Source organism: Brachypodium distachyon, chromosome 3 (assembly GCF_000005505.3).
Source record: "Brachypodium distachyon strain Bd21 chromosome 3, Brachypodium_distachyon_v3.0, whole genome shotgun sequence".
In the NCBI taxonomy this organism is placed as follows: domain Eukaryota; kingdom Viridiplantae; phylum Streptophyta; class Magnoliopsida; order Poales; family Poaceae; genus Brachypodium; species Brachypodium distachyon.
Window position 1 is genome coordinate 47,080,789 of NC_016133.3, and position 13,824 is coordinate 47,094,612.

The window sequence follows — 13,824 nt, forward strand, 5'->3', positions numbered from 1 at the left end:
GGTAGCGCTGGGCCGGCACATGTTGTGTATATGATCCTGGACCATATCGAAATAGACGGGCCAGTTCGAAATGTACCGGGCCCCTAACTCCTGGTATGGCCAACTCCGCGGCGGATAAAAATGTAAATCCCTTCAGGCTCCTTCCCCCATGGCTCCTGCTTCTCTTCAACGATGAAGTCTTCGTCTTCTGATTCGTAGTCGTCGTCCGAAGATTCCTCGTCGTAGTCGTCAATGGCGGTCGCTAAGGAAGCGTGGAGTTCTTCGTCGCTTGCTCGACGGGCTTCCTCCCTTGCTTCACGAGCTGAGAGTTCGGCGAGGTAGGTCTCGATGGAGGCGAGACGGGCAGCCTCCATGTCATATGGCGCCGCGTGCGGATTGCCGAGCACGGAGCTGCTGCCCCCGACAGGAGGCACAGGAGCTGGCGGGGTGCGTGGGGGTAGCGGCAGGCAACCGCGGTGGCGGTGGCGGAGCTCTGTTTCGAGATGAAGGAGACGGGCAAGGAGACGGGCCACGTGTGCCTCGGCTAGCACTACTAGAAATGTCATGCCTTGGGCGACGCGACGAGGGAAGTGGTGGCTCGTCTCCGACGAGCCACCAGTACAGCAAGCGCTTCCTACCACTACCAGCCATGGTTTTTAGGTGTGAGCTCTATGCCCGTAGTCGGTTGGCTGTAGTCGCATGAGTAGAAGCCCGCAATATTTAAGTACAAAGGACCCCTATGGAAAGAGCTGCCCGGGAATTGTATCTGACAGGTCGAGCGTTAATCCAATGGGACTTGCCGGGCGAGAGATGTTAAATTCCCGGGAGAGAGGGTAAGCCTTTTTTTTTCAAACGAACACAGGGAAAACATGGGGCAGGGGACATCGCAAGAGAGACATAAAAAATAAATTAGGGATCGCTAACCTATGTCAGGCAAAATAGGGTGATCTTTATTTGTAGGATTAAATAAAACAAAGCTACCAAATAATTGTTGGAAGTAATTTACAGGCCAGGGATTTGCATGATGAGTCTTAAAAAATAAAACTGTTGGGTTGAAATTTGCATGAATTTTCGTCCAAGTACAGGTCCATTTCGAACTGGCCCGTCTCCTTCGTTATGGTCCAAGACCATATACACAACCCGTGCCGGCCCAGCGCTACCCGGACTACATCTTGTTCCGGCCCAAAATTCAAATAAGGCCTTAGCCTGCTAGCGACTTCCTGTTCCGACTAGAAAAAAAAACATCGCTGGATATGTTAACGCGCGTTGCCATGCTGGGCCAGAAAGACGCTGCCCAGCCTGAAAAAGCACTGAAAGGTGTCAGAACTTTCCCATGAATACCAGATATACGTACTCATGTACTAGTAAACTGATTCAACGGTAGCGGTCGGATTGGACATTCAATGGCCCAGATTCCATGATGCGTGAGTACCATGTTCTAATAGGAATTTTCGTAAGATAACAAGTAACACAAAGAGAAATACCAACGCATCTTAAATGAAGTATGCAGAATGTGCAACCTATGCGAACGGTTTAAGTTCTACAGTGGGAGTCTCAAGGCGAGTTACGAAGCCAGAGTAGTAGATTGGTCATGGCAAGCTCTATATGCTAGGTGCGTGTGTGTGGAAACCGTTATCAATCTGTTTGTCTAGTTTACAATTTACTTGTTGGCTTGAGAGAATTCGAGAATCCATCTACCGCCAAGCAATTTCTCAACTTGAAGTCTTGAAACGGTCGGTTTATCCTCTTTATCATGCCATCAGAGGGAGCTGTCGCTAACTCGCTGTCGAAATCTGTCCAATCAGTGGCCTTGTAGCTGCAGTAGCTTTTGTTAATGCCGTGGGATACTTCGGCCTTGATCACTTGAAGCTACAGTCGGTATATACTCGTGCAGGATTGAGAGGATAAAGGCCGGTCATGGGAATAACATACAAGCAGTACATGTTCGAGTACAGAGACGAGACCTTGTGATGAGTTGATTTTATATGCTGTAGTGTTTTATGTTCCAGTTGTTGCATAAAAATCCCTCATGTCTTGAGCCACTCTCCATGATAAGTGGATTTTTTTTTAAAAAAATAGCACCATAAAGATGGTTTTCACACGGGACGAGTACACACAGGTTTAAAATACGATAGCTTTCACGTACCAATCGAAACAGGAGAGGCATGAAAGGAGCCTTAGGCATGGATGCGTGAAGCGAGCCATGCATCGCCGGCCGCACGCGACACGACCTGCAGACTGAAGTGTTGACGCTATATATATAACCATTCCATTACCGCCAATTCCAGAGCTCATCACAATAACTTGCCATTTTCCAGACGAGCTCCAGACACCAGTAGCAAGAACAAACGATCGGATGGAGGCCCAGAACAAAAAGGAGGCGGCCGCTCTGGTGCGGAAGATCGCGGGGATCCACGCTGCCATCTCGAAGCTGCCGTCGCTGAGCCCGTCCCCCGCGGCCGACGCGCTCTTCACCGCCCTCGTGGCCGCGTGCGTGGCGGCGCCGAGGGGCCCCGCCGCCGACGCGGCCCTGCAGGCCGTGCTGGGCGCGAAGCCCAAGGCCCGGAGGATGCGGGACGAGCTGGCCCGCCTCTGCTCCGACGCCGAGGCCTGCCTCGAGGCGCGCTGCTCCGACGCGCTCGCCGCCCTCGACGCCCCTCTCGACCACCTCAGGCTCTTCCCGTACTACGACAACTACGCCAGGCTGAGCGAGCTGGAGCACGCGCTGCTGTCCCGCCACGCGCCGGACCACTGCCTCGCCGCGACGCGGGTCGCGTTCCTCGGGTCGGGCTCGCTGCCGCTCAGCTCGCTCCTGCTCGCCTCGCGCCACATGGGTATGGCCGTCGACAGCTACGACCGGTGCGGCGCGGCCAACGACCGCGCCCGGAGGCTCCTGGCTCGCGCCAAGGATGAGGATGGCGTTGGCGTGGCCGCGCGCATGTCGTTCCGCACGGCCCAAGTCGAGGACCTGACGGCCCAGGAGCTCGCCGCGTATGGCGTGGTCTTCCTGGCGGCGGCGCCCGTGGGCCGCGCGGAGGACAAGGCCCGTTTGATCGCGCGCCTCGGCGCGCGCATGGCGCCCGGCGCGGCGCTCGTCGTGCGGAGCGCGCTCGGGGCGCGCGGGTTCCTGTGCCCAGTGGTGGAGCCCGCGGACGTCCGGCGGGGCGGGTTCCAGGTGCTGGCCGTGCACCACCCGGGCGACGACGACGAGATGATCGTCAACTCCGTCATTGTGGCACGTAAGGTAGCGGACGGTGGATGCCTCGAGCTCGCGCCGGTGGTGTCGAACCCGACGTGCTCGTGCTGCTGCGAGGTGGAGGCGTCGTGCTCTGGGAAAAGAGGCAGGAGACTGCCGCCGCCGACGAGCTGTCACCTTGACGCGATGGACGAAATCCGGAGGCGCGCATGGTGATTTAATTTCCTGGTCGTTTTTGTCTGTCGGTGTGTCTCTGATGGACTCGAATCTTCCATTGACGCTGGCAGTCTTCTTACCGAGGGAGTATTGTACGAAGTAAAGCTAGTAAGCTACTGCTCCAGGCGTTTGTAACTATAACTGTCGAAAATAAAAGAACTTCGTGTGTAGTATCATCAGTACGCTGTAGCGATCTCTTGCTTTGTAAGATCCTTATAAGAGTTTTGGTAGAAAATCGCTGTGCTAAAATTGAGGAAATTCTCCATTGACCCTGAAGATGTCGTCGTTAGGGCAACAAGGATTCACGTTCATAGTTCAACCAAAATGACCAAGCATGTTTCTGACCAACTTGAGGTAAGCAAAAAGGATTCACGTTCTCTCCCTACAGGAAAGGATAATATCCTTGTTGCTAGACATATGGATGGAAACAAATCAATTAAACTTCGAATTGAAGCCTATCTTACTTGTTTGATTGTTCCATTGAATCTTAAATCAAAGGTAGGAACTCAATGAATACTGCACAAACGATAAACAAAAACCACTGAATATTTCAGCTTTCTGAACAAATACAACTGAAAAAAGGGAATTTTTCTATGGGCCATGTGCATTGTAGGGGAAGATGGAGATACCTTTGCTAAGCAGTGCAAAGTTGAGCAGCTGCTGGCCGGCAGCCGGTGCTCGAGCGCCCGATGATCGCCGCAATCGCCACCAAGAGCGCCAATTAATCCACGACTCGCACCTGCATCAACTGCCAAAAGCCCGCCAAATCGCGGCTCCTTCCTGTATACTCCCCCGCCTGACCCTCGTTTTCCCTCCTCGTGACCGAGCTGGGCTCTTTTTGGGCTAAGCTGGGCTGGCTGCCTGGCTCTGTTGTGCTGTGAAGGCTGAGAGATTCAGTCACCGTTGGATCTGTAACGGACGCCATCCGAGGGAGGTAAGTTCGCCTCTGACTATGCCAAACGAAGTGAGAGAATCTGCGCCGCCTCCCACGGAACAGCTAGAGGAAGTCGTTAGCCGAGCTGGCACACCACGAGGCCGTCGGTGCCCAGCCGAAGCACCTTGAGCTCTTCACGGCACCGCTCAGCTGGTCGCCGCACTTGAGCCCGGCGGCCGCCGCCATGGCTCGCTCCACCTCCAACCGCGCCGCCTCCACCGCCGCACGCGCGCGCCGGAGCTCGTACATCCTGAACCCACATCGTCGGCGCCGGCCTCAGGTGTGTTTTGGTCAATTTTTTTCTGCCTGCATTATTTCCTTGGCTCAGGTGTCGTGAGGGGAAGATGTCAGTGGCAAGAGGGGGTTTCGATCCGTGCTCGTCGACGGCGAGGTCTAGTCGGCCTTCCGGTGAGTTTGTCTGTTCTGTTCCTCTACAAATGGATGTACTCATTTGATTACTTGTGATTTGTTGCGGCTGTTTTTTGTCCCCTTTTTTTTTCTGGCGGATGTGGCGCTGCGAAGACGGCAGAGGCGAGAGGGAGGTGGTTTCGATTCGTCCTCGTCGGCGGTGAGGTCTGCTCGCGGCTGTCTGGTTAGTCCATCGTCGGCGATGCGAAGGCAGTAGTTACCTCCAGAGGTTTTGCTTTCATTTTCGTGGTAACATTGCGCGTAGACGGCTGAGACTGGCCTGGTCTGACTCGGGAAGATTTTTTGGTGTCATTCTCCGGGTCGTGTTTGATTTCTGCTGGTGGGGTGTTTGATTCGGGGGTTGATTTGATGGTTTGTGGTTCTGTCTATTATGTAGTGATTCAGAGCAGACTGAACCCTTTCTGAACGCCGGCTAATTGTAGTATGGATTCAGATTCAGACTATGTTTTAGCTGCTGAACGTACTTTTGGCCAGTTCATGTACTATCGTTTGATGTGTTGTGGTCTACTTCCTGGATGTGCTTTGGTTTTACCCATTGAATGTAATTACCTTGTGTAATTTTCGAACCATATAGCAAATTTTCATTTCAGGGCCATTTTCTGATTCTATGGGTTTATCTAGTATAAGTGTCAGTTTGTTGTGTAATTGGTAACTATAAGTGTCAGTTTGTAGCTTATAAATCACATTTGCTATAGGTCCCTTTTGTAATAAAGCTATGTCAATTTAAATCGCACCCACTATCAAATAAAATTGTACCTTTTCTCTTGTTGTAACAGCAGCTATTTTCAGACTGCAACTGCATATGTTATGTTCCTATATATTTTCTCTTTGTTTTTTTAATTATGGAATCTATTAAATTGTAATGATTTTCAAAAATAATTGGAGTGATTCCTCTACTGCAATCCTAGCTTTACACACAAATTTTAGTGCTTGATATTTTCATTAGCCATTATGTTATCTAAAAATGGAGTGCTTCTTTTTAAATAATTTTTTCTTTTGGACTGTTGCAATTCTACCCCTTTTTGGTCATTTTTGTAAAATGATCAGTCTATATCCTGTGCCGTGCCATTCCTTAATTTTTTTTTAATTGTGCTCTTTTAGATTGGATTTTGCATCCATTCCTACTGTTGCAATTATGCCCTCTTTTTAACTATATAGTTTCGTATATGTTGAGTGTGCACCCACTACAAGTAATTGACCTAGATGCTCGCAACAATCAAGATAGGCTCAATGTTTGCCCCTTCTTTCTGTTTTACAGGAATCTATTTAAAATGCACCCACTTTCAAATCAAATTGCACTTCTTCTCTTGTTGCAACAACAGCTATTTCAAACCGCAAATGCATATATTAGATTCCTATATATGTTCTCTTTGTTTTCTTAGTTATGTAATCTATTCAATTGCAATGCTTCCTCTGCTGCAATCCTAGCTTTATACACAATTTTTGCTATTTAATTGCTTGATATTCATTAGCTGTTGGTCCGAAATGGAGTGCCTTTTTGAAATAAAATTACACTCTTTAGTACTGTTGCAATTCTACCACTTTTAGGTAAAAATTGTTGTAAAATTATCTGTCTATAAGCTGTATCACACCATTCTTAAATTTATTTTTGAATTTGCACTGCCTTTTACATGTATTTGCAGCGAGATAAAATGTTCTGTGTTTTTCAGAAGAAACCTCCAAGTTGCTCCCTCGCTTTCCTTTTTGTATGTGTTTATTCTTTTTTACACACTTTTACTTTTTGATCACGTTATTTATTTTGCTAATATATATGGCGTGTTGGATCACATGTGTGTATTTAATTTGATACATAGCTTTCTGGCACTGGTCCCCTGACAACGCCAAAACATGAATATTTAATATTTGTAACCGAAATATTCTCTCAAACACTGATCATAGTTCAAATTGTGCTATCTGTGGGTAGGCTAACAACCAATATCTTTCCTACTTATAAAGTTTGGAGTTGCTGGTCGTCAATTCACTTCTTCCGAACTCTTCTCTTGTCATTTCTGACAAGTAGATTGTACAAAACCGTGAGTTAAAACATCAAGTCATAACCTCCCTTACATAGTCTGTACTGATGCCTTTCGTCTTCAATCTTCATGAGTTTGGGTTCATAGTTCAAATTCAGCAAAGCCTATCATCAAGCTTTATGGCATTGGTTCATAGGTTGACTATCATGCTGTTTTTAGTTATAATTTTTCTTTTTTTGACGATTCCGTATAGCAAAGCACAGGCACAAAGCTAGTTGAGTTATAGACCATACTCCTATAAGTGGTGCAAAAATACATAGTTCCATTGCAGACTACTCCATTTGTGACCGCTCCTGCTGTTTCTGCTCAACATTCAGATGAGTCGCATGTCAAATGTTCAAAAGTAATCCTAAAAGCCGGCCAATTGTAGTAATACCAAGATCTTTTTGCTTGAAAATCAGTAGCACCATGTTCCTCCTAGGCATCTTCATACATGCATATGTACTGAAAGCAACCCTGGCAAAACGAAGAACTCAGCCAAAGTAAGAAGAACCCGGCCAAAACCTGCAGCATGATTTGTTACTCTTGTTCCATGTGTCAGATTCAGATTGCGAGAGGCATTTGTGGCAGGAATGCTGATAGGCGTTTAGGCAATGAGCTTCCGTGTGCTCACAAGAACATATCTGTCATTGATCACCTCACCACTTAAATCAAAGGGCTACATACCATAGATCCACACATTGTATTTCTCGCATTCGCCAGCAACAGCCCACAAGTGCCAACCTCACTATGCCAAATGCTTTTTCTCCAGAAGCACACAATTGGTTGACTGGCTAGACATTTTTCTAACACCATTTGATGACAAGCTTCAATGTTTTCTATTAACACGCTTCATGTATAACCTTTGCGTGTGCTATATCAAACTTTTTATAAGTTGTGACATTAGGCCAAATGGAAATGAGAAAGGCTTTTGCCGTTACCCTGCCAAATACGCCAGGTGTTTTGGAAGAATATATAGAAGGTAAATAGCTGGATGCCATGCATGCCTGTGTGCTTGAAATGCTGCTCTCTTCTTTATACATAAAGACTGAACTGAATTTGTATTCTTGCAGTTTCAGTTTGTTGCTGACATTACTGTGCCGAAGAAGTATTTGATTCCATCACTGCTTGCTGAAGAATGGAGTTTACTGTGAAGCAATCAAATAATATAACAGGATATGCATTTACCAGTTATAAATCAATATAATTGTTTTGACTCGACTGGCATATTGAAACTTCAGAGATTGCTGAAATAAAAAAGAATGTATCCGTTGGCATGCATGGTGATCAATAGGTACACATTATGAAGACCATTGTGTTAGTAAAATGCTACTAAGTATAAATGGATTATATGGAGTAGTAGTAAATTGTGCATATGTATAGGTGATATATATCTGTTGGCTCGGCATTTAGAATGGGGTCATTATGTGGAAAATACTCCAGCTATTATATTTTGTCTTTAGTTACTGAAATAAATGAGCAGGGTGTGAATTTAGTGGATCTGCCAAATATTAGCGTGAGCCAGCTAGCTCCGAGCCTCATTTTTTAAAGCAAGAGAACAGAGCAGCTATTCCACAAACCAAACATTGCACTTCAAGTCTTCTCTGCTGAACCAAACTTCCATACAACCCTTTTTAGTGCCTAGCTGTGTACCATGGCTCAAGAAAACACCAACACCGACGGCAAGAACAACGAGGCGCTAGCGGCGGCGAACAGCTCCAAATTCATGAGTTCTGGCAGTGGCAGCAGGTCCAAGGACAGCGATCTGACCGACGCGGGTATTGTTGACAAGGGGAAGGGCATCGTCAAGGCAGAAGAACAAGAAGAGGGTGGTGGATCTAAGGGTAAGATGATGAGCATAGTGCAGCCCGCAGATGCCACAGCAGGAGGCAGCTGCCGCAGAGCGCTGCACGCCGCTACAGAGCGCGAGAGGCGGAGGCAGATGAGCGAGTTGTTCAGCAACCTGCACGGCCTCCTCCCCAGCCTCCCCGACAAGGTATATCTCTTATTTGGGTTTCTTCTTCTGCGGATGCAGTCACATCAAGGTGCTGGTCTTTCACTTCAATTCTTACCGGCGTTTGATTTTGTATTTGTTTTAGACGAACAAGTCGACGATAGTGATGGAGGCGATACACTACATCAAGACCCTGGAGGGGACGCTGAGCGAGCTGGAGAAGCGCAAGCAGGATCTCGCACGAGGCATCTGCTTGTCCTCGTCGGCAGCACGTGCTACCATGATGGCACATCAGCCGCCGGCTGGTGGGATCTTTCCAGCGGGGGCAGCAGCTGTGGCACCGGTGGGCGCAGCAGTGCCTGCGGTGCCAGTGGAGCTCCAGAAATGGTCGGGGCAGAACGTCGTGTTGAGCTTGTCAGGAGACGACGCGCACATCAACGTGTGCTCGGCACGGCGCACGGGCTTGCTGACGATGGTGGTGGCCATACTCGAGAAGTACGGCATCGAGGTGGTCACGTCAGAGATCGCCTCCAACAGCTCTAGGAACAGGTTCACCTTCCACACCCACCGCGTAAGTAAACCCTTGTCCTCTAGGTTCTGGCCTTCTAGGGGTTAGGCTTATAGAGGTGCTTTTAATAGTTTTCAGTTGCCTCAAGATATTTTATAATCGTCACTCTCCTAAAATTGCAGATAAATAAAACTAAAATTACAGGCTTAGAAAATGTGTAACTTCAGCAAAATACAAGCAGTTCAACTTTTATTTGTAACTGAAGGAACACGTGGTTTTAAAACATCAGGTCGTGAAAACCGTTGAATTTGGGCATCTTGGGGCTTACTTGCCCTTCTTAAAAATAGAATCCACAAAGCACCTGCCTCAACATTAGGGAGAAAACGTAATCACATGTTGTCTTTATATAACTATACCATATGTCCATATCCATCTGATGTGATAAGGTATGTTTCCTAGCGCTGAACTTTCCTTAAAAAATTTGTCGAAATTGTCGAATAAATGGAAGAGTAAAAATCACACATTTTTCACGGGAAGTGTTCCGTTTCTTACATATATCGCATATATGCCACCTCTTACTGTTGTGTACTAGCATCAATCCTGTTAACATACAGAAAATGGCAATATCAATGATCACATTAAAATATGGAAAGTAGAATTAGCTGGCCCTTGACTGTACCCCTCATAGTCTTAGGGGAAAGACCCGTCTTCTTCTTCAACATCCTCATCCAAGCCGTCCTCTGAACTTAACCAGTTCCCACTGCGTAGTCGCACACGTCCTGACTCCACCAACGTCGCAAAGATCCACCTACTCCCCATCTCATTCCTCCTTCTCTCCTTAATTCACTTTTGTTTCGGCATCACTATAGATCTCGTGTTATACTCACGCTGTTTGATCACCTCATCAGCCTCACATAGTAGCAATCCACCACCGGTCTGGTAGCTCATCTCTCCCGTCGACGATCCCTCTAAGAATAGACAGCATTAGTGAACCGATCCATTGATGGGGTCGAACCCTAGCGCTATTGTTGCCAATTTATCAATATATACCAGCGTTTAGAGTCCCGTCTCACCTCATATTTTTCATCCTCATCTTGTTTCCTCCTCCCTTCCTGCCTCTTAGTGTTTGATCACGACCATACAAGATCCAATCAGATTGTAGCAAATGTTTTGGTGTTAAGCCTATGGGGAGAATGTTATCAATTTATTTTTGACTACTACTTTTTGCATACTCATATATGTTAGTCCTTCTGAGTTGCATAACCTCCCAGCTTGTACAGTTTTTTTTATGTCAACTAGTACTAGAATGGAGTTCTTCCTAGCTAAAATCCTTCCTTGTATCGATGCGCTAGCTATTAGACTATATGTAATGTTGGGTCACATTTGTTGGTTCATTGGAAAAAAATGTCAAAGCAAATGGATGATTCTGAATCAACCTGTCGAGTGCAAGCTTATAATGAGTAGAGAGGAAGATGACAAGCTTTTAGTATGTCATGTATTCTTTCCTTTTAAAAATGTTACTAGCGAGCGTGGCATGTACACAAATGGATGTCATAGGACAGCTCTGCTTACTGGTATATAAACCGAGAAAAAAATGCTGATAATTTTTTTAATGAAAGTAAAACACAACTCTAATCAAATTGGATGATTTTACACTACTTAGAGACAGCAACAAAACAACACATGAGGTAACATGGCCAATCAGAAGCACCCCGCCCCCCCAGAATGCGGCCAATCGGAATACTTTTGTAGCCTAGAAACCGAAATCCACCACATACTTGATACTTCCTCAATTCAAGTCTTTCTCATATCATAATTGGATATTCATACGTGTTGAATTCTATAGATGTAATTCTTCTTGGCCACCTCATCTCACAGTTATATATATATATCGTTCAATCTGGCCTCATTGTGCCATGAGCACCAACAATAAGGTCACCAGCAGTCATAGAAACTCATTGCCATTGCTGTTGTAGCAAAATTTGCCTTTTCCCTGCATCCAACACCAGTGATCAACTCATTATATTCCCATGTGGTTTTGTTTCACACCTTTGCCCTCATCACCCCCTCTGAACTCGGCCAAATCCTAACATAGTATCGAAGGTGGACTTGTTATTATTTTTAGTTGGCATGCATTGTGTACTGTGTGGCTAAAAGTTGCCTAACCCACCATTAGCATCAACAAAACAAGGGTCAAAAACTGAATTAGGGGTTTAAGTAAAAGTGTTGAAACATCACAGAGTTAAGTAAGCTATATTTCCTCAGGGGGGAAGGGGGCTGGGTTATCTAGACAAATTGGCTATTTCATAGTGGGTGGGAGTGGATGGTAATTTAGGGGGTTCACATTTTGAAAGCTATGTTTCACATGTGGAAAATGAATCATGGCCTTATGAAAAGTAATGGTGACCCTCACAATTTATGCTATTATGTGTTAATCACAAAAATCCAGTGTGGTCGGGTTGCTAAATCTGCAAATTAGCTTTGGATCAACACAGGGTTTTGAACTATTTAAACTCCCAAACTTATAATGGTAATTTGTCAAGACTGGATGCAGGTGCTGATTATATATTTTCCCACCATAGCTTTGGAAACTCCATGACTTTATATTTTAAATTAAGTGTATACCTTGGTTGTGTTTTCTTGGTTTCTTGAATTACACATGACATCTGCTAACCATGCCATCCGTTGTTTACCTGCGGAGTGAAATATGTCCAGAGTTTAAGTTGGATCTAGGATAAACATATCAACAGGTTGCAGGGAACAATTTTAACCTTTTTATTAAGGAAAACAGTAGGGAAATTCCCCATTTTAGATCTTTTATTATACAAGATTAATATTTACAAGATATGTACATCCAGAAGAAAAAGAGAATAACATAGTTGTGGGAGGTTATTGAAGCTTATGTACAGTAGGGAATAGTTAAATAGATTACAGGCCGGTTCGTTTGTGAGTGTTAGTTTTTCTTCTGTTTTGCTATGACGTTTTTATCTTCTTTTTGTTTGGAAAAGACCCGATAAATGAGTTGACAAAACCAAACATCATTTGATAGTTTGATAAGTTCTACTCCCTCCGACCCATGTAATATTTCGAAAAGTAATATGAGTCAGAGGAAGTACTAGATTTTATACATGAGCAGCCCTTGAATTTAATTGTTTTCTGTAAACAGGTTCATGCAGCCAACAACCTGTTGGGGGATAATGTGTCGTCTGAGGACATCTATAAGCAGGCAGTTTCAAAGATAACGAGTCTGCTCTCCGGAGAGAATTAAGATGGAACCTCTTCATTCCCTAAAAAAATGGAACCTCTTCGTTGTTCTCTTGAAGTTGAGGGTATCTTGTCATTTACATTTGAGCATTTAGCATTTTGTGTCATGTCAGAATGGAACTATGGATCAGCCTCAAAAAAGAAGGAAAGAATGTAACTATGGATCATTCTGTGCAATAATGTGTCGTGTACACTGTTGTTTCGTACGTTGCTAAAACATCTTAACTTGGGCTTTCCAAGTTGAGACTGCTGTTGTTGGGATCTGCTGATCCATCTTAAAATGTTGTTCTTGATTCCGGTTCCGTTTATTTTTATCGAGAATGTGTTATTGATTAAGGTTGCAGTACAAACTAGCGTTTGATTGTTTAATTTGGGCCGCGGGTGAACTATCATATGCCAATAGCCAGTTTTTTTTTTGAGAGAAACGATACGGGAGCAACCATCGTGTGGCAAATTGACAGATGGACCTTAGCCCATTTCACATAAAAAGAATGCCTGGTGCAGAAGATCGCCGGACAGACTCCACGCTGCCATCTCGAAGCTGCCGTCGCCCGTCGCTGATGTCCGTCTCCTGTGGTTGATGCGCTCTTCACCATCGGTGTGGACGTCGAGGCCATGCTGGCTGGGCATGAAGGCCCGGAGGATGGGGGACGAGCTGTTCCGCCTCTGCTCCGACGCTGAGGTCGGCTCGGCTCGAGGCGCATTGCTCCGACGCCCTCGACAACCACCTGAGGCTCTTCCCGTGCTACGACGACAATGCCACCGATGAGCTGCCACCTTGACGCGATGGATGAAAGCCGAAGGCGCGCATGGTGAACTGCAGATCACTTTGTCGGTTGTCGCTGAGTCTTCATGTACTCGAAGGATACACTAGCAGCCTAGCGAAGCAGAGTACGAATTACATTACGTACTCAGCGTGCTCGCTCTGTAAACACTGATAACTACATGTTGGTTTCAAAGGAAGGCTATATGATTTCTTTGCATAAAAGCGATTTTGTTTGCAATACTACTATATTTTTTATGAAGACAGTTTTGATAAGAACAAGTTTATCTCAAAAACATTATCCAACGAGTGAGGGTCCTCAACCAACTCACCCAAATCCTCAGTTTTCCAGCAAGAAATTAGAGAGGGAGAAAGTTGGAAAGAAGACAGGTCTCGTATGTCAAGAAAGATTCATGTGTCGTTCATGACCGTGGACACGACTATTCGAATAGTTTTATACTCTGCAGAGGTTGTACGCTGCACCCACATGACACGATCTTGCCTAACCAGCTGCCACTGGTGAATACACATACAGTACCGACAATGAGTCGTGACAAGGTCTTTCAAAA

General features: G+C 45.7%; 2 protein-coding genes across 5 annotated transcripts; both read left to right on the forward strand.

Annotated features, from left to right (window-relative positions):
* Positions 1-2,275: 2,275 nt before the first annotated feature.
* On the forward strand, positions 2,276-3,626 carry LOC100829217 (nicotianamine synthase-like 5 protein). The gene has a single exon (XM_003575056.4). It carries the CDS (start codon positions 2,336-2,338, stop codon positions 3,389-3,391), a length of 1,056 nt encoding a protein of 351 aa, XP_003575104.1. The 5' UTR covers positions 2,276-2,335; the 3' UTR covers positions 3,392-3,626.
* Positions 3,627-4,376: 750 nt separating this feature from the next.
* On the forward strand, positions 4,377-12,798 carry LOC100821939 (transcription factor bHLH95). 4 transcript variants are annotated; one of them, XM_003572551.4, is made up of 5 exons: positions 4,377-7,748; positions 7,840-8,060; positions 8,405-8,762; positions 8,866-9,291; positions 12,395-12,798. In XM_003572551.4, the coding sequence occupies exons 3-5, from the start codon at positions 8,421-8,423 to the stop codon at positions 12,494-12,496; spliced, it is 870 nt and encodes a 289-aa protein (XP_003572599.1). In that variant the 5' UTR covers positions 4,377-7,748; positions 7,840-8,060; positions 8,405-8,420; the 3' UTR covers positions 12,497-12,798. The 4 variants fall into 4 exon arrangements, with proteins under 4 accessions (XP_003572599.1, XP_010235516.1, XP_010235517.1 ...); XM_010237214.3 differs by having other exon boundaries at positions 4,377-4,733; positions 4,848-7,748; positions 7,840-8,762; XM_010237215.3 differs by having other exon boundaries at positions 4,377-4,733; positions 4,855-7,748; positions 7,840-8,762.
* Positions 12,799-13,824: the final 1,026 nt, after the last annotated feature.